The following is a 27663-nucleotide window of genomic DNA, read 5'->3' as shown; positions in this document are numbered from 1 at the left end:
GGGAAATTCTGGCAGAGAGTCTATCGGATAAAATGGCTCCTATTTTAATTCACACCTATAATTTATTTACAAGTTGAATTTATATCCAGAGAAAGTGTTTTTAAATGAATTTAATTAATATGTAATATTATATACGAAAAGGAAACATGGAATGGAATGAATATTTCTTGGAAATGAAACGATGAAGATAATAATTGGTCTGTCGGGAGCATTCGTTGATCAATCAGTCAACCCAACAGCTTGGTTTCAAGTCGGATGTTACACCGTTCGAGTTACGTTGTTATTTCACTATCGACTCATTGGTCCCTAGTTAAGTGTCCCATTTAGCTAGTCTGTCGTGTGTGAACAGTTAGTAACAACGTGCATACCAGCGTTTACTTCGTACATTGTCGGTTAGAGTCGACTTAACAGTTGTCAGAATCTCGTTCGTGAATATAGAATATGGTTGGTTGGTAATGGATCAAGTAAAAATTGAGAAAACGATATTACAACGACAACTTATTAAAATCGACCATCGCTCGAGTCTCCTCTTCACATATACATCCGACACGAAGAAAAATGGTTTCTCGTCACCTTACAGGAGCCAACCTTGTTACTAGTCTAATTAGTTCGAGTTTAGTAACGTTATGATAAAGATTACGATTACGGTTTCCTCGTGTACGGGTCATGCATCCGCGTTTTCCGCGCGAGAATGGTAAATGGTTCATGTCGATGGGACCATGTGACATGGGTTTTATATCTGGGACGAATGGTGAGATGAATGTCGGATAACACCGAGCCCCGAATGACGAGAGCACATGTACAATGATACGTTTCGCACGTGGCGTAAATCGATTGCTGTCCTTACTTTATCGCCGGGAACGAGATCTCCACCTCGTAGGTATCGCTTCCTTGCCGCGCTTGTCTCGTGCTACGATGCAACACAAGTAACAAATGCTCAGTACGAATCACTCTCACATCCTACTGATTTAGTTTGGCTGATTTCGAAGCTGTTTCACGGTCTATTCGACTACTATGGCTAACATGATACCCCGTTTCGAAAGGGAAGCTTCGACTCTATCAATAGAATTAGCGATGGATGAGTGAACGTCATTCAGCAGGTACTACTGCGGAAATTATGTACGTTCCACCGTCTTCCTCGTTCGTTTCTCTGGTGGTTCGAACACGATGATCGCATTGGACGTCGATGTGCAAGTCTTTGCATTCTCGAGTTCCTGCGAGGGAAATAGCGAGATACGTGGAGCATAGTGATCACCGAGAGTTTGGTATTAGGCTAAACGTGGATGACAGAACATGGTCTACCTTCGAACGAGTACGAGCAGAAGTTCCAGTCTCTGTTTAGAGAGTTCACGGCGTCGCGAACCTTCTTCTTCAGCACTCCTTGGCCAGCTTCGTTGCAGAGCACCGATGTCGGGAAGTTCATCCTGATTCTGAATACGCGCTGAGCTGGTGTGGCACCTGAATAAGAACGATAATAACTTGACAGTGAATTGACGAATAAAATGAAGTAAAAATGGGGAAAGGTTAGGTGGACACTAACTTGTACAAGCTGGATAGATGAGAGGAAGAGATGGGTCATTGGTAGGCCTCCAGAAGCCTTCAGCGCCACAGGTGTAGAACTTTGGAACTTCTTGAGAGAACCTCAGTCCAGAGTTGCAGAATATTTCACAGACCTTGAATTGGCCACCAGAGCCCCAGTCTTTGCACTGCTGGGTGCCTCCAATTGGATCTGCCAATTCTGGGCAGAAGTCGGCTGAAAGGAAAGGTTCATCGTGAAAACATTGACAATTCTTTGATAAATTTTAGGATATTAATCAGTGGAATTCGAATTAGTACACTTACCTAGTACGTAGACCTTGAAGTTGCAGCTAGCAGAATTTCCAGCCTGATCATAGGCTACGTAACTGATGTCGTATATTCCCCACATTAACGTCTGCCCCGACCTATGTCCATTCTTCTCCTGGACCTTCACTATACCAACATTGTCCACGAATCGTGGCTCATCCCAGCTAACTATAGCAGAGCCATTCTTCGCGATCACCCAGAGATCACCTGGACAGTGTTCCACTTTCGGTGGAATTTTGTCAGACTCCAATTGCTGACACTTGCTACCGCCATAGCCAGGTGGACATACTCTTTGCCCACAGTGCGAAGGTACTACTCTCTCTACTCCACCGACTGTTTCGTCGTAGCCTGCCCAGGTTAGCACTAAGCCTTGATAGAGGACAGGTTCGGTGCGACAATCGCGAACTTGTTTTTGGATCTCGTTTGTCACGTGCAAGGCTCTGCTCCAGATCTGGACCTTAGTCAGGTGGCCCTGGAAGCCTGCTTCCGTGTAGCCTTTGGTGTTTTCACTTTGTGGTTTGCCTAGTACTGCCCAGGCACTAAAATGATGAGTGATGCGAATAAATAGGCGAGTTAGGAATGCAAACAAATTTTATAGACAGTCTGCTTGTGATGCTTACTAGGCAGGCAGAGATCTTCCACTGCCATATCCCTCTGTCTTGCTGGCAATCAGACCCTCTGTTATCAGGACCAATTCGCCACCATTGTCACCGTTCCAAACTACAGCTACGTGATGCCATTGGCCATCATTGATCGTCGCGTATTCCCTGAATGGGAGATAAACGTCCTGCAAATCGTGGAACAATGACACTTGCACGCCATTGCTGTGTGCTTGGATCATGAGCCTTCGATTCATCGGGACGTGTGGGGAGCTGGAATAAAAATGCAAAAATTATTAAACGATTATAATTAATAGTCTACAATACAGGAACTTTTAATGACATCACTTACCTGACTGTATAAAGGGTGAAGAATATTCCAGCTTCATCTTTCTGAGTATACTGCACCCACATAGCCACTGTTAGGCTCTTCCTGGCCCCAGTGAAGAATGGAATCACTTGGGCCGCACTACTGCGCCCTGGATCACTGAAGTACAAGTCGTAATCCACCTGGATGGCTATAAGAATATTTCCAATTATCTGTAATTCGAGATTTACTTCTCCCAATTGTTAACAAGGAAGTAAAAGACACTCACACTTCCTGCAATCGTCACCAGTTAAATTGAAAGGACACTGGCAGAAGAATTTGCCAGTGAGATCGATACAGGTTGCTGATGGTGGGCACGAATTCTCTTTGCAGTCGATGATATCATCCTCACACGTTTGGCCTGAACAATGGTTAAATGGTCACACTTGATCTACGATATGGCTATCGAAATTTTGTAATCTGTTAATCAAGTCACCTGTGTATCCTGATGGACATATACAAGTGAATCCTGGACCTTCGTCGATACATGTGGCACCATTCTTGCAAGCACCAGCTTGGCAAGCATCGTACTCGTACTGACACCCGATTCCGGTATAGTCATCGGGACAGGTACAGTTGAGTCCTGAGCCAAAGTCCTGACAACGACCATTATGCATGCAAGGATTTCCAATGCAACGTTCTGGTGCAGTCTCACACTGTTTTCCATCCGTGCCTGATGGACATCTGTTCAAAAGAATCTCTCAAATTATTAGAAACAACCCAAATCTTGATGACAACGTGTTAAACTATACTGTGTCTTTACTTACACGCAGAAGTAGTCCATGAACAAATCCACACAGGCTGCATCGTTCTGACAAGGATGATTCTGGCACATTCCAACGTCCACTTCGCAATGAACCCCGGTCCAGCCGTCAGGACACATGCACTTGAAGCCTCCAACTTCGTCCCTGCACGTGGCACCATTTAGACAAGGACCAGATACACAGTCGTCGATATTGATCTCGCAGGAGGACCCAGTGTAGCCCTCGCGACAGTGGCACACGAAAGTGTTATCCAAATCGACGCAGCGATCAGTTCCCACTGGGCTGCATGGATCACTGAGACATTCGTCTAATTCTGCTTCGCATTGCAGTCCAACGAAGCCTGGTCTGCACTTGCAAACAAATCCCTCTAGTTGATCCACGCAGGTGCCTCCATTCTGGCAAGGCTCAGAAGCACAGTCGTCGATGGTATGCTGACACTGTTTGCCTGTGTAGCCTGGTTCGCAGGTACAGGTGTATCCATCGACTTGGTCGATGCACTGGCCGTTGTTCCTGCAGGGTTTAGAGGCACACTCGTTGATGTTCGTTTCACACGCCGTACCTGCCCATCCTGGATGACAGATGCACTCGTGGCTGAATAAGTTGTCCACGCATATTCCATTCAAGCAAGGATTTCCCGAGCACAAGTCTATCTTCTCATGGCACCGTTTGCCTGTGAATCCTGGGGGACAGTCACAGCTGAAGTCGGCTATTAGGTCTGTGCAGTTGGCACCTAATAGGCAGGGTTTCTCGGCACAGTCGTCGGTGTTGATCTCGCAACTCTGGCCCTCCCAACCTGGTAGGCAGTCGCACTTGTATCTGCCTTGTTGGAGAGCTACACAGGTGGCGCCGTTGTTGCATGGATTGCCACTTGCTGTGCATGGGTTTATCTGCAAATTTGGATCTTACTGTTAGAGATACTCAGCTAAAGCAATTAATCGCCCTAGCCAAACATTAAAACCCAACCTTCTGAACAATATTACTAGTATAAGATTTACAAAGAAAGTAGACTTACCGTGATGTCACAGTCGACTCCAGTGTACCCAGACCGACAGAGACACGTGTAATTATTGAACCCAGGCTCGTCCTTGCACATAGCCCTCTCAGGACACGTGTCATTGGAACAATCCGACTTCTCTTCCTGACAATTAACTCCCGAATATCCATTGGCACACTGACACCTGTAACCCTGCGGCAGATCTATGCAAGTAGCCCCGTTGTAGCAAGGTTGAGAGGCACATTCGTCGATATCAATCTCACAGCGTCTACCAGAGAACCCAGCTGGACAGAGACACTGAACACCGTGTCCCATGGGCACACACAAGCCCCCATGTTGACAGACGCTGTCGGTGCACTGAACAGGTTTGCATTCCTCTCGTCCAAGTGCACCTGGTCCATCGGTATACATATTCGTGGGACACTCGACACAAGTGGTGGCCCCGTGTTGGGGTTGGAAGAAGTCCTTAGGACACTGGGCACAGGGAGCCAGTCCTGTGTCAGAGTACATTCCAGGTGAACACTTAGCTCTGCAGCGATCTCGACCTGGTGCAGCTGGTTGATAGGTGAAGGTGCCTGCTGGACATGTCTGGCAGTCTTTGTAGCCACCTACTGGGGGTTCCCCTGTGTAGCTGTTCCTGGGACATTCCAGACAGGGTACTAGACCCGTGGGCGAGTATGTGCCATATCCACAAACCGGTATACAATCGTCTATGCTCTTGGAACCCTCTTCTCGAGTGTATGTGCCGAATGGACAACGTAAACAGGATCCTTGGCGATCGCTGTTCTGGTAGAAGCCTTTAGGACAGGATGTACATTGCTTCTGCTTCTCTCCCGCAAATGTACCAGCTGGACAGTGCACTGCAAGTGAACTCAGACAGAATTAGAAACTGGTTTGGCAAGTCTCCACAAATGTCTACAGTGTCTACAGTGTCTACTCACAGCATCGTGGCACGTCATTGGTATCCATGTGCTGGACAGTGCACTGCAAGTGAACTCAGACAGAATTAGAAACTGGTTTGGCAAGTCTCCACAAGTGTCTACAGTGTCTACAGTGTCTACAGTGTCTACTCACAGCATCGTGGCACGTCATTGGTATCCATATTCAAAACTTCACCAATGCTGCAAGTGAAGCCTCGAGTGATGGACGACTTTAGAGCCCTGAGAGGTGGACATTGGTTCCCTATAGCAGAGACATTCAACAGAGGCTCTATTACAGCACTAGTGGATGGGACTGACAGGTCAAAGATCAGATTCAGCGTAGAACCACAGAGGTCGTACAGTTGAGGCTGACGAATGGCTGGTACGATGACGAGAATGAAGTCCATCTGAAACAGAAATACACTTCGTTAGGCACATTTCTATCAGACATTCTATTAAGACATGTCTCACGATGGTCACCTTCAAAACATTTTCTTCGATTAGATACGGCACTGATCTCACAAATGACACGTTCATGTTAACATTCACAGCAGAGCAACGTTGTGTCAAAATGTTATTCAGATTCATATAATATTGGGACATGAGATCCTGGTACTGTGGTAGACAGGACCTCGAAACAGCCCCATTGGCTCTATAAGTCACTGCCGCTACCACGTGATAGTTCGCCTGCTGTGTATCTATAAAATATAGCACATGCATTTTGAGAAATATAACCTCAGATTTTGACAAGTCTCCTGTAACAATTTAAACTAGAATTTAGAAGAACTGACTTTCCGAGACACAATCTGGAACGACGGAGGTGGGAGACCAGTGTTTAGCAACGTCACAGGTGAACGTCTTCACTGGTGCACCATCGGTGAATCGGAAGCCGTTCTTGCAAGTGGCGATGCATTGGAGACCTTTGTCACCAGGGACGCATTTCAATCCTCCATTAGCCGGCGGCTTCAGCTCCCAATCAACGCAGGGTGTTGCTTGGACAGACACTTGGAAATGACAGGATGCTCTGTTTCCACTGGAATCTGTTGCATAGACAGTCACGTTTTCAAAGCCTCCGATTGGGATCAGTGCTCGTTCAGGGACGAACGTGATCTTGACTGGCCCAGAAGCGTCAGTAGCGTTGATTCTTCTGCGAGTTTCATTGAAGTTTACAGAATAACTCTCTTGCTTATCTATCAGCTCTATGACGTAGCTCTGGGGGCAGCTGAGTTTCGGTGGTGTTACATCTGTGAATAGCCAAGAAATGGTAATTTAAAACTATAAATTTTATTAATTTGTCGAGGTTGACAGTGCACTGCATACTGACCAGGTACGGTTATGTTGATCTCGCAAATGGCAACGTTTCCATCGTAATCGAATGCCACGTATTTCACCACGGTATCCTCAAATACTCTCAAAGGTGTCCTAAAGCTATGAGGTTTCACTTCCAATCTAGCAATGCTTCCACTGTTGTCAATAGCTGTTGGTTCAGTGAAATTCACGGGTAATAATCCTCCATCTGTTCCCTTCTGAACGACAATTGGCTGTTGAGGGCAGTTTTGGAATACTGGGGGCTCGTTATCCACACAGGGAGAGAATCCATAGTCGTAACCTAGCAATGGTTCCGCGACTGGTTCCTCGCAGCCCATCAGTTCGAATTTCAAGCAAGCGTTATCCATGTAACTGACTATTCCAAGGATCACAAAGCGAGCTTGGACGTATTTAGGCAAAGTGATCATCGCTAATTCGCCGTAGTTCCCAGGATCCCTCATAGTCAGATTGAAATTAGGGAAATAGACCACGTAATTCTCGATCTCAGCCTGCTTGTAGAAGAACCTGATCTCTGTTGGCCTACCAACCACATCGTTTGTCACCACACCCTTAACCAAAATTGCCTTCACCCTGTAAACGTGGCCTAAATCGACACTGACATAAGTGAAGGCCTCTTGCTTGCCGCACCAGCCAGTCACCGAGTTCAGACGAACGTTCTTAGCCTCGTAATTCGGCTTTTCTGATGTTGCATTGATTGCTGAGTCTGGAATACGACCAGAAGCCAGGCCGAGAGGCTTCACGACCTTACATTCCGGTTCTCTCACGCAGACAATAGGCCTAGGATTTATCAGGATGTATCCTGGTCTGCTGCAACCGAATTGCACTTCGGACCCCTGTTCGTAGCTCCTCGCCACTTGGAAGCCATCGCTAGGTCTGCCAGGATCTTCGCAAACAGGTCCTTCGCATCGGAGGTTTCCAAAGTCCCAGATTCCATTAGCTTGACACCTAACCACATTATCGTGACGATTCGTCTGGCCAGCTAGCTTGAAAGTATCTTGGCAACCGAAGAAGAAGGAAGACTGGTATTTCGTGTCTAGATATTGGCCATACTCTGCTCCAGGAGTTGGCAGAGGTTTGCCACAGTCAGCCCTAGGACAGGCTGGTTGAAATCCTGATAGCCAGTAGTCTGGCAGACCTGGTTGAGGGTCGTAGACACATTGACGGAAGTCTGAGGTAGCTGTATTCCTCAAGTATCTCCCATTGCTACCACATTTTAGCGTGACGTTCTGTTTGAATGGCACCAAGACGCTCGTTTCGTCGCTGCGTATCACTGATAATCCCTCGTTCTTGTCGTCTGGCAGTGAGACACACTTGGCATCTGCGAAAGCATCGTTTACATGGAATAATTATTTTCTTTTAATCGTCTACGAAATTGTATCACAGCTTTCGACATACATTGACACTCTGGAGTGGTGCCATTCCAAGCTCCACTGGACGTGCAAACCACAGCCGAGGACCCAGACAACACGTACCCAAAGTTGCACTGGAACCTCACGAGATCTCCAAAGTGATGCTGTTGCTGTAATCAGAGTGCAGAATATTATAACAAATTGTTCATCCTAAAGATTCTTCCTATAAAATATAGATCTATATTTCGAACCTTAGTTGACAATATCTTTCCATTCTCTGGTGCCAATATAGCTGGACACATGACAGGTACACAGGTCTTATTCTTCTGATACAGATCACCGTCCCTTTCACCAGTTTCGTACTTCTCTATATGGAAACCAGCTGTCCCGTTGCCTTTGTACAGCTCGTAGCCAGTGTTGCACATGCAGGCATAGCTGCCAGGATTATTTATACACTTCTGATGACAGCCACCATTGTTGGTAGCGCACTCATTGACGTCTGTACACTCTAGACGAGTGCAGCCCATGATTTCAAGCTTCATACAGGGTGCCCCAACGTAATCCTGAATCCTAAACCTCACGTAACGTGCTTCGATGGGGACTGGCAGGTTCAGGACAGATAGGGTGGGTTCTAGTATCCTGAACTCCACTGGAGTACCATCGGGATTGGTGTAGTCCCTAAAGCTGTCTGTCAAGTCATCGGTATATTGGATTCTCACTGCTGAAGTGTACGCAGTGTTTCCATCCACTCTGGAGACGACCTGTGTCCGGAAACCGCGAATGATCGTTGGTGCTTTCATGTCGATCATCACCCAGTTGGTGCCAGGCTCGATATTGTTGCCACACCATCCGTCGCCGTTGTTCAATCGAACACCCTTGGAGAAATGAAATGTTAGAGATCAAAGACAGTTCATTATCTTGTCAGCTTCAGCACACCTAGATTCCACTCACAGTTTTGGTGTATCCGTTCTCAGAGCTGGAAACGGTGATGGATTCGTCAGGGATTCCGCCATTGATCAACCCAAGATCCCCTATAGGCCTGCATTCCATGGTTGGAGCGAATCCAGGTTTGCATTTGCAAGTAAATGCACCTGGATTGTTGATGCACTCCGTAGAAGCCAGGTCACATTGGCTGGATGCACACTCGTTTATGTCTACACAGAGGAGGTTTATATACTCGTGTCAGGAGGAAGCCAGGGTTCCTGTATATGCATCTGTGTCCATTTTATTAACTGGACGTTTCCAACACTTGCAATCTCACCTTCGCAAGTAGGCACATTGTCGAATCGTTGAGTAGGTCCGCACTGTATGATGTTGGATCCTGACAACTTATAGCCCCTATTACACTGCACTCTGGCTTCGTCGCCATAAAAGTACTCCCTGGTCATATCCACTACGAAACCGTTCTTGATCGTGGGCAGTAATGGACACTTTGCACCTACACGAGAAGGCAGGATTAAATAAAAGGCGTGAATAAATGTTTTGCAACCAGTTGCAAGAGAACACTCACGGGAACAAGTTGGTACTTCGTCTGACCAGGTCCCGTTGCTCATGCACAGGATCACTGGATGCCCACTTCTCACGTAGCCTGGCTCGCATTCAAATCGAACGATAGTCCCGTAGCTTCGTCCACCTCCGTTCAGGATGGTTATGTTCGAGTGTGGCGCTTCCGGAAGTGGAGAACACTGAGAGGCTGCAGGAAACGTTCATTAATACCTTCCTATTAGTCGCAATTTCTGATTTAATCGAGAGTTTCAATTCTCTTCTTCAGTTCCTTACCCAAAAGTCTTTTGGTTCAAAGGCTGCTCATTTAACGTAGGTTTATTTAGTCTTTAAAAATTGCTTACCCAAACAAGATGGCTTCTTCTCCCATCGTCCATCAGCCATACAAGAAATCTTCTCAGTGGGTCTGCCAGATGGAAACGCGAATCCAGCATAGCACTGATAGGTAGCCAAACCTCGATAGGTAACATTGGAGGATCCGATTGAGAAACCATTGTCAATCTGTGGCACAGGTCCGCAATATACTTCCTGACACTTGGGAATGTACGTCACTGACCAGTTTCCACTTGGAAGACACTCTGTAGTGATCTTTGCTTTGCCAGTAGCGAACTCCTGGCCCAGTGGGCACGAGAACGTCACTGTCGTCCCGAAAGCTGTATCTCTGCTGGATGCCAAAGCTCCTTCGCCAGATAGGAGCTGTGGACAGTCTAATAGGATTCAGAGACTTTAAATATCGAATAGCTCCACGTTTTTCAGTGTCAGGAATCTTTTAGATGTTTAACGATACCTGCTGAGAACTCTGCTTGCCAACCGGAGCTGCTGTGGAGAGCATCAGAGGTGAATCTGACTAGCATTTCACCACTCTCAGCTGTCAGGGTGATCTTCGGCCTGATATTCGACGTGAAACCGTTCCCAGGATGCAAGCGGAGGCCATTGGTATTAGGTCCATCGTATATCTATCAGAGAAACGTATTTTATCGGAACCAAAAGATTTTGACAATTTCTAGACCTCGTCAAAGTCCAGACTAGAGCAAATAGCAGTCCACCTGACAAGGAGCATCGATTACCTGCACGAAATCAGTCTTATGAACGTTGAAGTTGATGAACTTCAAGGATAGAGGTCCCCCTTGAGGATTCTTCACCCTGTATAAGCACTCCTGGTTATTAGGATAATCGTTCAGGCCGAAAGATGGCGACTGCACTGTTCCATTCCTGGCTATAATAGTAGCCTTGCAGCCCTGAGTGTATCTAATGCTGAAGCCCCTCCTGGAGTCGCCTAAGCTAGTCTTGAGGTAAAGGTACAAGTTACTTCCTGTTGACATGATTACTGTCGGGTTGTCCTCCGACTTGCCAGTCAGCCTAGCTATCGGTCTGCTCATCGGCGAGTCCCCGTCTCTAATTAGAATATAATCTCGATTCATCTCGAGATCCAGATCCTCGATCTGCGAAACAAACACAATGAAAATTAATCTCTCGTCTGGAAAGGTTCTCGAGCTGCTTTCTTCTTTCCGAAGGACATACCTCGAGCGACATTATGCGACCAGGTTGAGCCTGTAGAATGTACAGGCACTCTAATCCACCGGGATAATTCTGAGGATATCCCGGCGAGGTGAGGACCTGTCCTTGAGGAGTTGCTCGAAGAATCCCACCGCAGGTTTGCGGTTCGGTCTTCCAGGAAGCACGGAAGCCTTTTCTCTCCACGGAGGAGTCGGTGCTGAATTTGATGATCATGAAGTTCGAGGCGGACACGAACAGTTTGTTGCTGAGCTCCTGCTTCCCGGAGAGGGTTGCCAGGTTTACGGACTTCTCCTCGGTCCTGCCACCGACCAGGATCTGCACTATGTCGAAGCTCTTCTCTGTCTCGAACTCTTGGAACTGGAAAGGAAAATGGCCGACTAATCTTTTAGTCCCTAAATATAATATCCCTATATATATCACATTAATATTAATATTATATTTAGTCTAATTATTTATTTATTAATTTTATTTTCCCATGATTCGATGTTCGAATGCTTCCAATTCTGTTACTTCTTCTGTTATTTCTTTTGAAATATTCGACATTGATAATATTTACTAGCTTCGCTATTTTTCCAAGTTCCTCAGAGACACTCGAGCGTTATTTTAAATTAAAAACTCATTTAGGGCAAACGTTATGATCCCATCGCTGTAGCCATAAACAAATACAACAACGCAGATTCTCACCACGACGAAAATAAAGCTCCAGGCTTCCTTGGAGTGAGGATAATAAAGAAGGAAATTAATAAAACACCTTGTAAAAAGGGTCTCGTACCTGTAACAGGATATTATGGCCTTGAGGGCCCTCCAAGGTCCACTTGCAGTTACTGAGGGGTGCATATTTGTGCGGATAATTAGGACTCTCGACGACGTCCCCGCTGCTGGCCATATAGAACTGGCAATTAGTCGGGCAGTCTATCTCGTCCGAAAAGTCACCGCAGTCGTCCTGTTTGTCACACTTGAACGCTCCGTTCACGCACTTCCCGTTGGAGCAGTGGAAAGAGCCTGGGGAAATTCGTCGACAAACGTTGAGCGTTCGAATTCGAGTTAAAATAGATCGGATGACGATCAAAGAAACTCGTGCAGAGGTTTACCAGCTGGACAAGCGTTGGCACGGCACATGAACGGCAGCAGGGATTCGCACGTGGTCAGCTCCCACGTTTGTCGGTCATCCGTCAGCGCGACGTCCACGCATTCACCTGATTGCGGATTCGGCTGCTTCGACGCCCAGAAACCTGAATACCAAAGATGTTCAGGGCCACTGTCCTTCTCGTTCGATGGAATTTCGGGGAAACGGATCTGGTTGAGGAAATTGGGAATACTTGGAATTAGGAAGGACATCTTCATTTCGTTAGGTCCACAGTAATTAGATTCAGGGAATATTTCTTGAAATTATTGCTTCTTCAATTTCTGACTCGTTTGTAAACTTAGAATTGGTGATTTAATATACATGGAAAAGGGATTTTCACAATTTTTTGACAATTCTTATTTTTAATTTAAAGTTTGGTTAGTTGGTATGGTAATCCTTGGTACTCGTTGAGTATTGGAAATTGGAATTTCGAAAGATTTTGGTACGTAAATAAATGCAAGAATATTTTATATGTCTTGGGGATTCTGTATATTCAAAATTTTGTATCTTATATTTAATATTGAATATGGAATATTCATGAGATGATTGTAAGACTGGTTTGACATCGGAAACTATGTCTCTCTTAGCGAGGAGTGCCAGGATATTTCGCTAGGCGTGGATGCTTGGGTAAACAGGCGAGGTGAAAGAAATGTTATGCAAATATATAATACACCAGACGGGTAAATTGCAGCTTGCACCGGAGCAGACGTAAAAGCGACGGTATCTGGGCATTGTTGTGGGAAAAGTGTGTCTTCGTGCCGTATACACGCTGCAGTTCCGCGTTTCCGTGACCCCGATGGAAACCGGCCGGTCTGCACGTGTGTTCGATCATTAGAAAAACTGGCAATCCAGTTCACAATTTCGGATCAAGCTATTGTTGCCATCGGGAACATCGACGCTAGTCGATTCCCCATAGAAACGATTTAGAGACAGAATTCTCCAATTCCTTGTCCAAACTAGATACAGTCCTACCATAGAACTCTCATGGTACCATCGTAAAACGTCTCAGAGAAGAATCACAAAAGAAAAAAATGGGATTTTAATCAAACATTTGTCAGTTCAATCACTATTACTATAAATCCCACCATTAAAAATCCTCTTCTCTAATTAAAAACTCAAAAAATTCGTTGGTAACTCTACTGCGTAGAGATTGCACTAGATTGATCATGTCGTCAGTCAAGAAAGACTGTAGAAGTCACACAAAAAACGATGCAATTGCATAAATACACATCCGAGCACATTCGTCAAGAATTCTTTAATGCTTCAAACCTGAGAAAATCCAAAAATCTGTTAAAAATTGTACGTCATGCAACTCTGCGTCAGAGCAATGAAGACGTCAGCCAAGGACTCGATAGGATTCGCCCAGGAAATAACAGGATTGGGTAACCAATCACCTGTCAACTCACTCAGCAAAAGCCATTACGAGACTCAAACAGCTAAAATCCTTTTTCCAAGTCAAAAAACCAATAAATTCGTTAATAACTTAGCGTCATGCATCAGGGAACCTACGATCTTGACTCCAGTGAAGCAGTACTAGATCCCGCGGGGGAAAAACTGGGTTTGGGTAATCAAACGCCTGGCAACTCGTCGGGCAAGAACTGTTTCAAGACCGGAACACCTAAAATACTGATTGGGAACGAAAAAATCTAAGAGTTCGTTAATATCTGCACGCCATGCGTCACGGAGTGTGCGCCGGGGCGATGGTGGCGCCAGGCGAGTCGGTCTGAAGAGGGCCCAGAAGGGAAAAAATAGGATTCGGTGGCGAAACGTGTGGGAACTGAAGCGAGACGTGATTTTACAAACCGGCGTATTGGGAGACGAGCATTCCAGCGGCCGATTCGAGCGTGTTGGTCCGTAAATCGTCGAGGGAGGCCAGGCCGAGCCAGTAACGATCCAAATGCCGGCCGATCATGCTCGCGGACATGTTGTTCTCGCTGTACGACTCCACCACCATCAATTCGCTGCCGTACCTGTAATCGCACGTCAATTCGTCCATCTCTTGCTCCGTTCTAGCGTGTAATAACGCGGCTACGAAGACGAGTTTCCTCCCGATTCACCGTTCTTCCTTTTTCCCCTTTATTTTCTCATTTTCTCTCTCTCGCTCTTCGCGTATTCACGTTTCAGTGAACAGGTATCGAAGCGTTGAGAGATTTATGGGGTTTGAAATCGTCGAATTGTTAAATAAATATCCCCAAACGTTTCTTTTTCTGGCTTTCGCGGTATCGGAAGTTGCCATAACCTTCGGCCTCAGCTTCGCTGAAGGGAAACACTGCCAGAAGGTTATTGACAATTGATCCACTTACCTCCTGCATAGTTCCGCCGCCTTTTCCCAAGAGTGCCTGATGTTGAAGAATTTGTAACAATGTATGCCTCTCAGTTCCCATCCTGCGGAGAAAGAAAGGCCGTTATGCTTCTCGTTACACGTCGATTACCAGTAACTGCGATAGATTCGAATTAATTAGAAGGCCATTCGAATGCTTTAAAATTCCATTCACCGATATCTGTTCCATAAATTAATTTATAAACTAACTAAACTCACAGAAATTTTCATTAAAATCGCGATCACTTTGGATGAATACATTATATATATAGGTACTAATATATCTATTAACCCATTGCGCTCTAGATGCGCTCTTCAGTCGCCATTTGATAAAATTTCGAAGCACGATATTCCTAAATATGTCAAATTTCGAATAATGTAACGCTGTGCGAGGTATCTAAATCAAACAATTCTACGTGTTAATTATCATACGATTTCTTATTCCTGCTCAGAAAAATATCGTCAGCTTTGTAACAGAAAGTCTTCGAACTCCTATCCTTCTTTGGCGAAAAAATCGTCGAGTGGAAAGGGTTAAACTCGATGTGCTTCATGTCCGTGAGAAAAAGAAATCTGCGTGACGCATCGTGCGCCATTACGCTTTGGGTTATCTTAATATATCAAGATGAGATAAAAACCGTCCCACTGCGTCGCAATTATTAAACATCTTGATATACCAAGATGAGATAAGAGGCATCCTACTGTGCACTTATGAGTCCTAAAACCATCGTACACTTTGTCTCGCTGATGAACACGCTGATAAATTCATTGACATTGACAATCCTTTATATAATTCTACGAATATTTAGGAAATCCCTACCTTATCGACCGAATATCACCTGTCTAGTTCGAGCCATCGGTAATTCAAGTACCCCCGTCATCCCGTAACACGACGTATGTAAATCATCCTGGAACACACCTAACCTACGGCTAGGGTATAGAAACGACGAAATTGTGATGGTAATTAGATTGGACGAGGATCGGTTGAAGTAGTGGAGGGTTGGTGTCGCGCGCGAAGAGAAGGTCGAGGGACTTGATCGAAGGGGCGAAGGCCTTAGGTGCAGCTTCGCTGTAGGAAACGCGGTTAACCGGTGACCTGTACAGACAGTGACGGACACAACGACCTCGATCGTTTTTAATGCGACTCAGCGTGTGCGAGCAACGAGAGTCAAAGGTAGGTCGCTGGGTAAGCGGGTAACACATTGTAAAAGAGAATCGTCGAGTGAAACGTTTCTCGCGTGCTCGTGTTGTTGACCGTTCGATCCTCTAGAGGCGAGGTTCTTTAATTTCTTTAACTTCTTCAGCGATGAATGTGTATGTGTATATGTATATGCTTTTCTTGAAAATTATGATTATTGTAAGTGAGAATGTGATTATTGCGAGGTTAGAATCACTTGGAGAACTGTCTACCATAGAATTCCTCAACAACAACAAAATATAGCTTATTTATTTATTTATTTATTTATTTTATTTTATAATCATTGCTTTGTAATATTATAGTACTCGTTGTAATTTAGAAAAAAATTGGTTCCTGAAGGGATTAAACCAATGGAGATGATCTGTAGTTGAAAATTTTGAGTTGAATGAGATATTGTTCCCTTTACTTTCTTTTCATTCTACAGGGTGGTCATTGAGAAAGTGATTGATATAAAATAAAAATTTCACAAACACACATTTCTTTAATTCTTTATTATTTTGTTTGGAAATATAATTAATAGGTCTTCTTCAGTATTTTTGTATGAAAAATAATATTCCTTATGTAGGTATCATTTTCAGTTTTTTAATGAACACCCTGTAGAAGTATTGGAGAAGTCAAAGTGAGTGGTTTTAGGTTATGTTCGACAAAATTAATACTTAGATATATTCATTTTTGTGTGCATAGTAATATAATTGCGTAGGTTTATTTATTTTTGTCGAGTTATGTTGGTAATAGACTGTATAGCTAAATGTGTAGTATGTTTAGGTTAGGTAGAGGACAAGAGATGGTTTGGAATGTTTGAAAACTTGCTAAAAATCGATCGAGTCTTTCATTTGACTTACATCGTTATTTTATTTTCAATATAAATTATATTAATCTATATATTATTATTTCGAATAAATGGATAAAAATTACCAGCATACAATACGTATGTAAATATATAGTTCATTAATAATAATTAGAAATTACATACGATTTATCTCATTAAAAATCCGTATTAACGTTAATAAACGTTTTATATTTTCGATAATTGGAGAAATGAAGAATTTGGAACGAATCGTTGCGATCGGTTCGCTGATTTTAGATTTAATAACAGTGCCTGCGATCTTATAGCTGCTCGATGTTTTCTCGATACGGTACGCGTTGAACTCACCGAGAAAAACACGATGGCGGCCTTCCTTTCTTTTAAAAGGTCAAACGGCCATGTTTGTACCGTGTATGCGGCTCTCCACGCGCCTATTAGCATTTCTCGATCGAGCCAACGCGTGCGGAATATTTTTCGATGGTATTAACGTTCCTAGCTTATCTCGCAATATGTTAACAAAGGATTTAGTCTCTGATAATAACTCGAGAAAGATTACACATCTTTTTATTCCGATTATCGTGCGTCGAACATCTAAAATCAAACATAACCTCACTTAGCAACGTCGAAAAAGAACCACAAAAACTTAACATAGAATCTTCGGTTTCTCTAAAAATTCCCTAGTAATTTATCCCAATAATTATCAAAAAATTGAATCCTCATCTTTATTGCTACTCTACATTCCAAATCTCGCGTTTACAAAGGTTCTGTTAAGACATACTACAATCCCAGTAAAATCTGAAACTGCAGAGAAATTCCCTAGAAATTCCCCAGATCCCTAATATTCATCTAAAAATCAGACAATCACCTAGCAATATCAGTCTTTTACCTATACTCACCTCAACACTAGGACTAGCAACCTCTAACACGATCATATAAATAATAATTCCAATGTTGCCATGAAAAGAATCAGGTACTACATATTTCCATTTCTCTCTGAATAAAGGTCACCGTAAAATTCACTCGTTTTCATCCACTAACAGAAAGATCAGAAAATTAGAAATTCCCTAGTAATTCCCCAAACCCCAATATTCATCTAAAAATCAGACAATCACCTAGCAATATCAGTCTTTTACCTATACTCACCTCAACACTAGGACTAGCAACCTCTAACACGATCATATAAATAATAATTCCAATGTTGCCATGAAAAGAATCAGGTACTACATATTTCCATTCCTCTTTGAATAAAGGTCATCGTAAAATTCACTCGTTTGCATCCACTAGCAGCAAGATCAGAAAATCAGAAACTGGTTCGGTGTGGGGCCTCTAAACCCGAAACCCCAGACCCTACCTCAACCTCCAGGACATACCCTACCTCACTGAACCCTGTCGAAAAAAGCAGCTAGAACTAGGCCGCACGAGCGGATTCATCTGCGTCAGCTGCGAGATCTCTATCCGGAGCGTCTATCGATAAGAATCGTGGCGGAATGGGCTCGCAGCGGCGGATGATCGGTCGGCTACCGGATGCTCCACTTTTTGGAATCCCGTTCGGGCCGCGATGGTGGAAGGGACTGTGACGCGAATCCGTGTATTTTTAGGATCGCTGCCTCGCGACCCGCGTACGATGCCTAAGAAGCAGACGAAGAAGAAGAGGAAGCGATGGTAGGGGAAGGACTCACGTTTTAGGAATGCGGTCCCTTCCTCCGGGGCCCGCGGGCCTACCTGCGGGCCCCTGGGCCATCGGTATGCCATTATTGTGTTGCGGGTCGAGAATTTTGGGCCAGCTGCCCGCTCCAACCGGCTCGAGGACGCCACAGGGTTACACTTGCGGCCCACGGGGCGTGGAAGTCTCTTTGGTCACGCTCCGAGGAGGTGTAACCTCGCGAGGAATTGGCTGAGCTGGCTCTCTGTACTTTTCGGCACAAGGAGGAGTTTTCATGGGATTTTCGGGCATTGTCCACGTCGGAAGTGGAGGGTCTTTGAGTTATCGATATTACTGAGAAATGCTCGTGAAAATTTCGGAAACATAAAAGAGGATTTGAGCTGGAAGTTATGCGGGGGACCCTTATGGACAGTGCTCGGTGCCGTTACTAATATTACAGTTGTTACAATATGTGGTGTGGTCAAGGTATGATATATTTTGTCATAAACGTTCTCAGAAACTGATTTTTCAAGTGGTGGCTGCTTTAATGTCTTTTATATTTCTATTATTATTTTTATTACCGGTGTGGCCACTCTGAAGTGGGCTTAGTACTTACAATGATTAGATTATGGCAGGTGTATACTATTTGGTATGTATATACCCAGATAAATGTCTTACTGTGGACACCAAGAAGGGTACTAGCGTTTGCAACCATAATTCAAGTATTATAATCAAAATAAATACGTATATCACATAGGGTGCAACTGCAGGTTCCAAGAAACTATTATCCTATTACACTCGTTTGAATTGGACATACGATAGTTGGTTCAAGAAACAAATATGCGATAGGTCAAGATCAGGAGAATATTTTTACATTAATGAATCACAATTGTGGAAAATCCATGATTCATCTTCCAATCATGCATAGCTCGAAGACTATATTATACGTTAGATTACTCACTGTATAGCTCCACTCTTTAAACTATAAACGTGCATTTATTCCTAATAAATTATGCCAATAAAATTCAACAAAATGAAAGTCTGAAAGCGGCCATTTTGATTCACTCGCAGCGTAGAAATCAGTTCAATGAATCGAACGTCTGTCAAACCGAATGAAACACAGTTTCAGATTATCTCGCAACCTGGAAATAGTAATTTCCAAAGGACAAGAAGATCTGAGATCGATGGAATCACGAAGATTCGTCCTTCGACGCATTTTTCCTTCGCGACGATCGAAAGATCACGGGGCGAATTATTCAGGCCTTCGTGGGTCGAGCTCCCAAGGCCTTCAGGCCGGACCAACGAATTAAAATGAAGTTGTTTTCGATGCTCGACACCGGATTCCTGCTCACGGTAAGATTCGACGCCGGCAGAGGGTCCGGCTCGATCGAACTTGAAACGTCTCGAACTCACGCGACAGAACACGGTTAACGATCAAGTAGCTTCATACTGGTACGTGCAACCTACTTAATTGCGCTGCCAGTAACGAGGAAAAGTGGAGCAACGTTACGAATGGCCGAACTCTTATCCTCATTGTCCCTCGCGTGATTTATTCCCCGTACGCGTCTCGCTTTCGTATTCCTTCTTTTTCTTTTTTTAAAAATATAATTTGAATACAACGACGAGAAGATCCATCCTTCCTCTTTCAAGGAGTGCAGCGAAAATTGGGAACACGCAAGAACAGTTTCAGATCCTGTCAGATAAACACGGACATGTTTCTCGAAAATAACGACGATAAAATTATTATAGTACATTTTTAAAAATTAAATTAAATTCCACTTGGTAAATCTAATATAATAAAATATTTCCGAACGTTTTCTGATTCGAATTAAATTAATTTTCTAATTGATATATACCTAGGTAACTGTAATTATATATACCGTTAGGAATATTAAGATACTCGGACATTTTTAATTTAAATAAATTAATATTACGAAAATATTGCGAGCCTAAATCCTCTGTGAGTGAATATCGTAATTACCTATGCAAATATTTATATTCATCAGTTTACTATTAGGATGGAAAATAATTTTATTGTTTCCATCATTTTTCGTCTACATCTAGGGATATTTTTCTATTCGTAGAATTTTCCCGAGATTTTTATTTTTAATTGTTTATCGTGTACTCTGTCCAACGTTAGCTTTCAGTTATAAGTTAGTTCAGAATATATAGTTAGCTTCTAGTTATAATGCAATGTCTCGTATCTTTGATTAATATTATTTATGTAATATAATAATATAAATAATAAATTTGCGGATCTATTTTTACAAAGGAGCATCTGTTTGCTGAAACAGAAAAAGAGAAATTCTGGCGAGCTGCTGGACCAAGGCCGCGCGATGCGAATCCGCCTTAAAGCGTTTTAAAGCATGACCTCGGTCCACGCGTTTAGCCGTCTACCTGGCCAGGTATAGGACCACCAGGTGCGACCTTTTCAAGGCAACCGATGGTCCTGCCTTCGGCACACTGTTACCTGCCTCGGAAACCGTGGCGGTATAGAGAAACATTTCGGAGTTACTCACCGTTCGGACAGGTGAAGACATTTGTGGTAGGAACCTGCAACAAAGAAACGTATATGTATACAGAGACGCGTTAGAAACGGTTTATGGCGTTGTAACTCAGCCAACCTGACCGGCCATGCCACTTCGGCATCCCCCGTTTCGATAAAGTGACAGGAATTTAGCGTTATAAATTTTGCAAATCGTTACGTGATTCTTATACACGTTTTCTCGCGTCAGGGCCTTTGCATAGGCGTGTTTCAAGGTTTGGAATGATCTGTGAGAAGAGGTGGCGTGTGGATGGTAATCGACGTGGTCAGTTTAACGAAGACACGTGTGTAGTAACGTGTGTTAATTTTCAAAGACATAGATCCTTGTATCAAAATTTAATTTGAAAATCTGTCACCTACATCGGTCATCTTCGAATTTGAAAATAAATTTTTTGGAAAATGGATTTTATGTAAATGCGTATCCTAATAATTAGGGCAAGTATCGTGGTATGTTTCAAATAATAAAATGGAAGATGGTAGAGTACCTTTTTGGTAGATGGTAAATGGTAGAGTCCCTTGAAGGATAAATAAAATTAGGAAGGATCATTTTAATTATTTTTTAAATTAATTAAATGTCCAATTTTATCTATATTTTTTTTATTTTTTTGTTAATTGAGTATTGTTTTTCTTAATATTAAAATTAAAAGAATTCACAGGGAGACGTATTCTAATAATTAGGGCAAGTATCGTGGTATGTTTCAAATAATAAAATGGAAGATGGTAGAGTACCTTTTTGGTAGATGGTACTTAGATAGTAAAGTTCCTCGAAAGATAAATAAAATTGGGCAGGATCTCTTTAATTATTTTTTAAATTAATTAAATGTCCAATTTTATATATATATATATATATTTTTTAATTGATTATTGTCTCTCTTAATAGTAAAATTAAAAGAATTCACAGGGAGACTTTCGAGGAGACTTTCCGATTAAAATTCATCATTCCCACAAGCTGAATTAACAGGCTCACGAAAGTCGAGCCTGTAGCTGCTATGTAAACCAGGAAATCCGCAGAGAATCGCCTATGATTCACCCCATTCCCACCAATGTTCATTCGATCCATTCGTCACGCATAACAGTATCGACTCATCCCCGGCTGCGCAGATTTCTCCGGCGAGGAAGAAAGAATATTTCGCACATTCCGAATCGCTACGATTCCGAGTGACGAAACCCCGAGGACGTGCCCGAACGTGGGACGTAGAGCGCGGGAAACGCGAGTTACGACGTCGATTGCGTAAAAGGACGAAGATGTCGCGATCTGACACCGAGTTCTCCCCGAGTTCCCACCTCGTCCAACCCACCGCCATTTTCTTCTCCTCGTGCCTCTTCGTTTTTATCTTTAGCCGCGAGGACCCGCGTTAAGGGAACGGCTGGCGAATCTGCGCGGCAAGTGGATCGAGATAGAGCAGCATTGTTATTCCACGAGAGAAAGTGAACGAGGCCAATCTAGCGGAGGATCTTGGTTTTGCGCCCATCTTCGCCGGAAAGCGGCTGCCGCGGTACGTAAGTACGTGGAACACGACCGCGAGTTCTCGCGAGTTTCCTTCGCGTACCAGAATATCAGTGACATAACGGTGTGCCGCATTCCTGGAGGAGGCGCGATGAGAGGCACCCGTGAGAGGAGAAACGGAGGCCGATGGAATTCCACGCGGCCATGCGACGATTACTGCTATCCAGTATGCAGGGATGGGTCGTGTAAGTCTGACGGAGAAATATATTCGATCCGTTTCTCAGTATCTTGTCCTTGGCGGGTCGATTTTTCTCCAGGATGTTCATTTTCTCATCAACTGTCGTAAATCGAATCGATAAAATGAACAAAATACGCGATATCAACAGATTGCTTTTAAATAGCGGGTGCAAATAAGTTAGGCGCAATTCTACGTCCAAAAATACGTCGAAAATGTAGAATGAAGTTTTTTCATGGGAAGCTTCGTTTCGGAGGAAATCGAGCTTGAAGTAACGAGCGTGAACCGCGATGAGCACGCACAGAGGGGTTAGCGGTGCGCGCGGTCCGTCGTATCTTCGAGCTCGATTTTCTCGGGAACGAGGCTTCTAACGAGAAAATTTTATTCTTCCTTTTCGACTCGCTTTTGCTCGCAGAATATCCCGCTGTTCGATTTTTACCGCTCCGACGTAAAACGGCTCGTATATCGCGGTCATACTGCTCCGATCGTTAACCGATTTATTGAATCTCGAAGGAAACTCCGGGAAGAGCATCGCGAGGCGATATAATCGGTGAAAATAAGTTGCACGCGAATTCCTTTATGCCTCGCGAACCACGCGAGGCCTTTCTCCGGCTCATTGACACTTCCTATACTAAAAATGTTGCAACCGTGCGCGGTTGGTAACATTGTTTGCGCGTCGGATAGGGCACACGCGTGTGCACACGGGCTGAAATTCACTTTCACCTCGCACACGCCACATCCACGTCCCGAGCAAACGGCCAGGCAATGGTAACTCCTGCGGGGCCGACATGCCAATTACTTCATAATCCCCGGCTCAATTTCTCAAGAATTCTAGGCGAGCTGTTATCCCTCTGCACGGGTATCCCTGATGCCCTCCTGGCACACCGATGCTGTTTTCCAGCCGAGAAATCTCGATTGCCCTCGCGTGACGTTCGCGCGTTAGCGTGCCAATGAATAGCCCCCCGATTACGCCTCGAAGCTGCCATTTTCGGTGTGATTTTTCCGTTCTAACTTCACTCTATCGGCTGGTATTTGACATATTCAACGTGGAAGATCCCTTATAGAGTGTCATACTTAACTCGGTGTAATGTGTAGCGTAGAAAGTACCGTTTAATTTCGGTTTAGAGCAGGCGAGTCAGGTTGCATTGAAGGAACTCTAATGGTGGTTTAATATCTCGATTAGAATGTAATATAACAGCAATTTCTTTAATCGACGAGTGATCAGGGTATTTTTTCAGTGTCACAATTTATATATAATTTCTTCATCTACAATATTGCGTGAGACCTCGTTCAACGAGAATTGGCGGGAAATTTAAATAGCTGCATCAGACCAGAGTGTACACGAGCTGATCTACGCGTGAGATCGAATATTTCTAAATAAATTTTTCCTGTTTAAAATTTCTAAGTGTCGACCCTGAGCATTCACGTTCAAGAGCTACTTATCTGCGTCAGCAAGGTAAACCTCGCGACCGTTTTGTTTATATTTCTTGCCAATTCTCGTTGAACGGATTATAACCGAACACGAGAGCGACTATGAGAGGCGTGGTCTGAGGTTAGGGATCAATGTAAACATCACGAGTCAGGTGAATTTTCGCCGATGTTTTTCTGTCTTTATAAGTCTGACCTCGTCAGTTCCGTGTTATTCTTCGTTGTGATCGGATGGTATGGCTCCACGTGTGACCGACTTCGCTGTTATGGCACGGACATTGCAATTTCCACCGTATGGTGAGTGGTTACTATTGTAATATACTTAGAATAGTACTATTTGATCCTACTTGTGCCAGATATAGTAATTCATAGAAGAGTAGTTGTCTGTATTGAATTGAATCGATGTAATTTATTAATATATTGAATATTGGTATCACTGACTAATTTTCTAACAAACATTTAAAATGTGACAGACTGTTAAGAGGTTATTTAAAAAATTTCGCGAGCAGAATAGTTGCAAATATCAAGCAAAAATATTTTAACGCATTTAATGATTATAATAGAGTTGTAAAGGATTAGGAGACTAGGTCGGAAATGTCATAGATTTGAGGGAAGGATCGTTAGTCTTTGATTCGCTGTAGATCGAGGAATCGTGATTCTTCGACCCACTGTAGATCACTATACTTCACGTAGCGGAGTACGTGTGAAACAGTGTTGGCCGCGGTGTCATCGAAGTGCCATAGTAGAATAATAATCGAGCGCTCACCTGAGACTCCGTTAGCTGAAGATGGCACAAGAGGACGGCGACCCACACGGCCGCCAATTCTCTTATCAGCATATTCCTGTAACAGAGAAGAAAAGAGTCTTGTATGAACAGGCTGTTCATTAACATTGGAAATGAGAACACGAGCGCGGAACTGTTTGAACTGTATATAGCTCGAGGACTATGCTCAGACCTTGACACGTTCGAAATACATATGTAATTGCTCCTGACACGACTTTGGCTTCTGAAATAGCTCCTTACCCGTCAAACGTTATCGAAATCATTATATCAGTCCTCAAAATCCAATATTTGCCTGATTTTATTAGCACGTATAGTTAGAATTGACATTCTTATTAAAACATGACAGAAACCATAACAGATGACAGGACAATTATCAGATACAAGCAAAATAATTATGTCAATCTTTAGAATTCTATATTGTGTGATTTCATTAACACATATAGTTAGAATTGACTTTCTTTGGATCACAAAGCTTATTAAAAGATATCAGAAATCAGAACAGATGACAGGATAATTATCAAATGCCATCAAAAGAATTATGTCAATCTTCAGAATTCTATATCTGTCTGATTTTGTTATTGTTATTCAGTTAGAAGTCTAACCTCTGCATCCCCCTGAATCTTTCACAATCATTGGATCATGAAATTTATAAAAGATGTCAGAAACCATAACAAACGACGGGATAATTATCAGATCCCATCAAAATAATGATGTCAATCTTCAGAATTCTATATTTGTCTGATTTCATTAATTCATGCAGTTAGAAGTCTAACCTCTGCATCCCCCTGATTCTTTGACATTCATTGGATCGTGAAATTTATAAAAGATGTCAGAAACCATAACAAACGACGGGATAATTATCAGACCCCATTAAAATAATTATGTCAATCTTCAGAATTTTACCTTGGTCTCGTTTCATTATTATACGTTATTATAATTAGAAGTCTAACCTCTTCATCTCCTCCTCTCGATTTCTCTGAATCTTTCTCATTTTTTGGATCGCGAAGTTCATAAAAAGATGTCAGGGACCATAACAGATAATGAGATAATTATCAGATCCCGTCCAAATAATTATGTCAATCTTCGGAATTTTACCCCGGACTCATTTTATCATTATATATTATTATAATTAGAAGTCTAACCTCTTCATCTTCTCTTCTCTATTTCTCTGGATTTTTCTCCTTCTTTGAATCACGAAGTTCACAAAAAGATGCCAGGAACCATAACAAACGACAGGATAATTATCAGATCCCATTCAAACAATTATGTCAATCTTCGGAATTTTACCTTGGTCTCGTTTCGTTATTATACGTTATTATAATTAGGAGTCTAACCTCTTCATCTCCTCCTCCGGATTTCTCTGGACCTTTCTCAATCTTCGGATCACAAAGTTTGTAAAGAGATGTCAGGAACCATTACACAGGATGGGGTAATTAGAGAAAGTGAAACTGTCTTAACGGATCACACAGACGATTTCTATTGGATGTCCAGAAGAAAACGTGGAAGAAACACCAGGAATGAGGTGTAAGGTCGCTGTCTGAGCCTAGCTGTGGCTAACATTCGAACGCAGGGTTCAACGAGGCTTATCGTGCACTTGCAAAATATGCGGAAGATAAGGTTACTCTATGTATAGGATATACACCGGTTCCCATAAAATTCCTTACGGTTTCTGCGGCTGAATTGTGGCACACAAGTTGCATACCTTGCCGCGTAACCGAGAAGCGTGATAAATCTCCGTGGACACCGAGTTATTACTTAAAGACGTATTTCTATCTCAAAAAATCACGCAGCTACGTATAAAACGCGGAAATCGTGCATTTCCTAACTTAATCTACTTCGATCTATTAATCCTTCCCTTCCAATTTATCCTTCGATCGACTTCGCAGAACAGACATAATTCATCTCGCGTCATTTGGAAATTTCAAAAAATTAGAATTAGAAAATTGGAAAGGAAAAATAAGAGAATTATTTAACGACCACTTCAACGTACTAACTTTGCATACTAATCTTTATTCATTCGCGGCGTTATGTATTCAAGAATGTCTGAAAAATCGGTATTAGAAGCAAACAGGAAGACGTGATTTAATGAAGTCGTTAAACGATTCGCATAACTCGAATACGAGTCGTATTCGTTTTATCGATCCTGCCTACTACATATTCAAAATACTCGAAAATTCAGGAATGAAAAGGTAATAATGATCGGATGACGTAGACTTCGTGAATAAAAGAATGTAATATGGTGGAACGATTTATACGTTTGAAATATCAAGCTTTACATCCGCGGCCTGTAGCTTGTAGAAACTGTATTCTATCCTCCGTTATGCCTATCGATCTTCCCCGAAAATCCCCGAGGAGCAACAAGAGTGGAAGGAAGAAGTGCAGAAGATTCGCCCATGAATCAAGCGAGGCAGCAAACGAAGCGCAACAGGAGGCCAACGACTTCGATTTCTCCGATGAATCCGCCTCGTGAGCGGTGCGTTCGTCGCGGTGCGGCGTACGACGCATGCGCGGCGCGCAGAGTCCGGTGAATCCCCGGGGGAACCGTTATGCCTCCGCCGATAATCGACAGAGTCGCGGAGAGGTGAAGGTGGCGCGTTTGACTCGGCGCGAGTCCGGCCAGATTTCCCGCAAGCGTAATCGCAATCTCGGCGTGGCCAGCCTAGACGATACAGACTTCCTGCCGATTGCAGCTAACGGGTCTTCCGGCCCGGCCGAGCGATTAGCGTTGGTTGTTGCTTCGTTGGTCGAACGCGTGCGTGTAGGTTATACGTATGAATGCGTACGGATATATAAGTACGTACGCGAAGGTTGCAGGCTAGGTGATCGGAGGATAAATAAAACAGCCGCGTGAATCGACGATTAGAGGGACGACCTAATTGCACGTTTCGAGAGAGGGAAATGAGGCAGCAGCTGGTTCCTTCGGCAATGTGTACCGTTACCGTTATCCG

General features: G+C 43.4%; 1 protein-coding gene across 1 annotated transcript in view; it reads right to left on the bottom strand.

Moving 5' to 3' along the window:
• Window positions 1–27663, bottom strand: part of uif (sushi, von Willebrand factor type A, EGF and pentraxin domain-containing protein uif) — a 55707-nt gene that overhangs the window by 4431 nt on the left and 23613 nt on the right. Inside the window, exons 2-31 of the mRNA XM_017901283.1 lie at window positions 24698–24773; window positions 20796–20829; window positions 14618–14699; window positions 14118–14284; window positions 12280–12420; window positions 11961–12190; window positions 11192–11545; window positions 10738–11112; window positions 10458–10626; window positions 10015–10377; window positions 9678–9860; window positions 9429–9605; window positions 9119–9321; window positions 8419–9042; window positions 8214–8337; window positions 6814–8136; window positions 6281–6733; window positions 5970–6187; window positions 5644–5896; window positions 4588–5429; window positions 3579–4462; window positions 3248–3495; window positions 3041–3172; window positions 2797–2962; window positions 2466–2717; window positions 1843–2384; window positions 1541–1753; window positions 1303–1458; window positions 1093–1214; window positions 848–912 (exon numbers count right to left, since the gene is read on the bottom strand). Of these exons, the coding sequence (XP_017756772.1) occupies window positions 848–912; window positions 1093–1214; window positions 1303–1458; window positions 1541–1753; window positions 1843–2384; window positions 2466–2717; window positions 2797–2962; window positions 3041–3172; window positions 3248–3495; window positions 3579–4462; window positions 4588–5429; window positions 5644–5896; window positions 5970–6187; window positions 6281–6733; window positions 6814–8136; window positions 8214–8337; window positions 8419–9042; window positions 9119–9321; window positions 9429–9605; window positions 9678–9860; window positions 10015–10377; window positions 10458–10626; window positions 10738–11112; window positions 11192–11545; window positions 11961–12190; window positions 12280–12420; window positions 14118–14284; window positions 14618–14699; window positions 20796–20829; window positions 24698–24769 (9167 nt within the window). The 5' untranslated portion in view covers window positions 24770–24773. The remainder of the gene's footprint in view (window positions 1–847; window positions 913–1092; window positions 1215–1302; window positions 1459–1540; window positions 1754–1842; window positions 2385–2465; window positions 2718–2796; window positions 2963–3040; window positions 3173–3247; window positions 3496–3578; window positions 4463–4587; window positions 5430–5643; window positions 5897–5969; window positions 6188–6280; window positions 6734–6813; window positions 8137–8213; window positions 8338–8418; window positions 9043–9118; window positions 9322–9428; window positions 9606–9677; window positions 9861–10014; window positions 10378–10457; window positions 10627–10737; window positions 11113–11191; window positions 11546–11960; window positions 12191–12279; window positions 12421–14117; window positions 14285–14617; window positions 14700–20795; window positions 20830–24697; window positions 24774–27663) is intronic.

This window comes from Eufriesea mexicana, unplaced genomic scaffold, assembly GCF_001483705.2.
Source record: "Eufriesea mexicana isolate 0111107269 unplaced genomic scaffold, ASM148370v2 scaffold1596, whole genome shotgun sequence".
NCBI lineage: Eukaryota > Metazoa > Arthropoda > Insecta > Hymenoptera > Apidae > Eufriesea > Eufriesea mexicana.
This window is presented reverse-complemented; position numbering and strand designations above follow the sequence as displayed.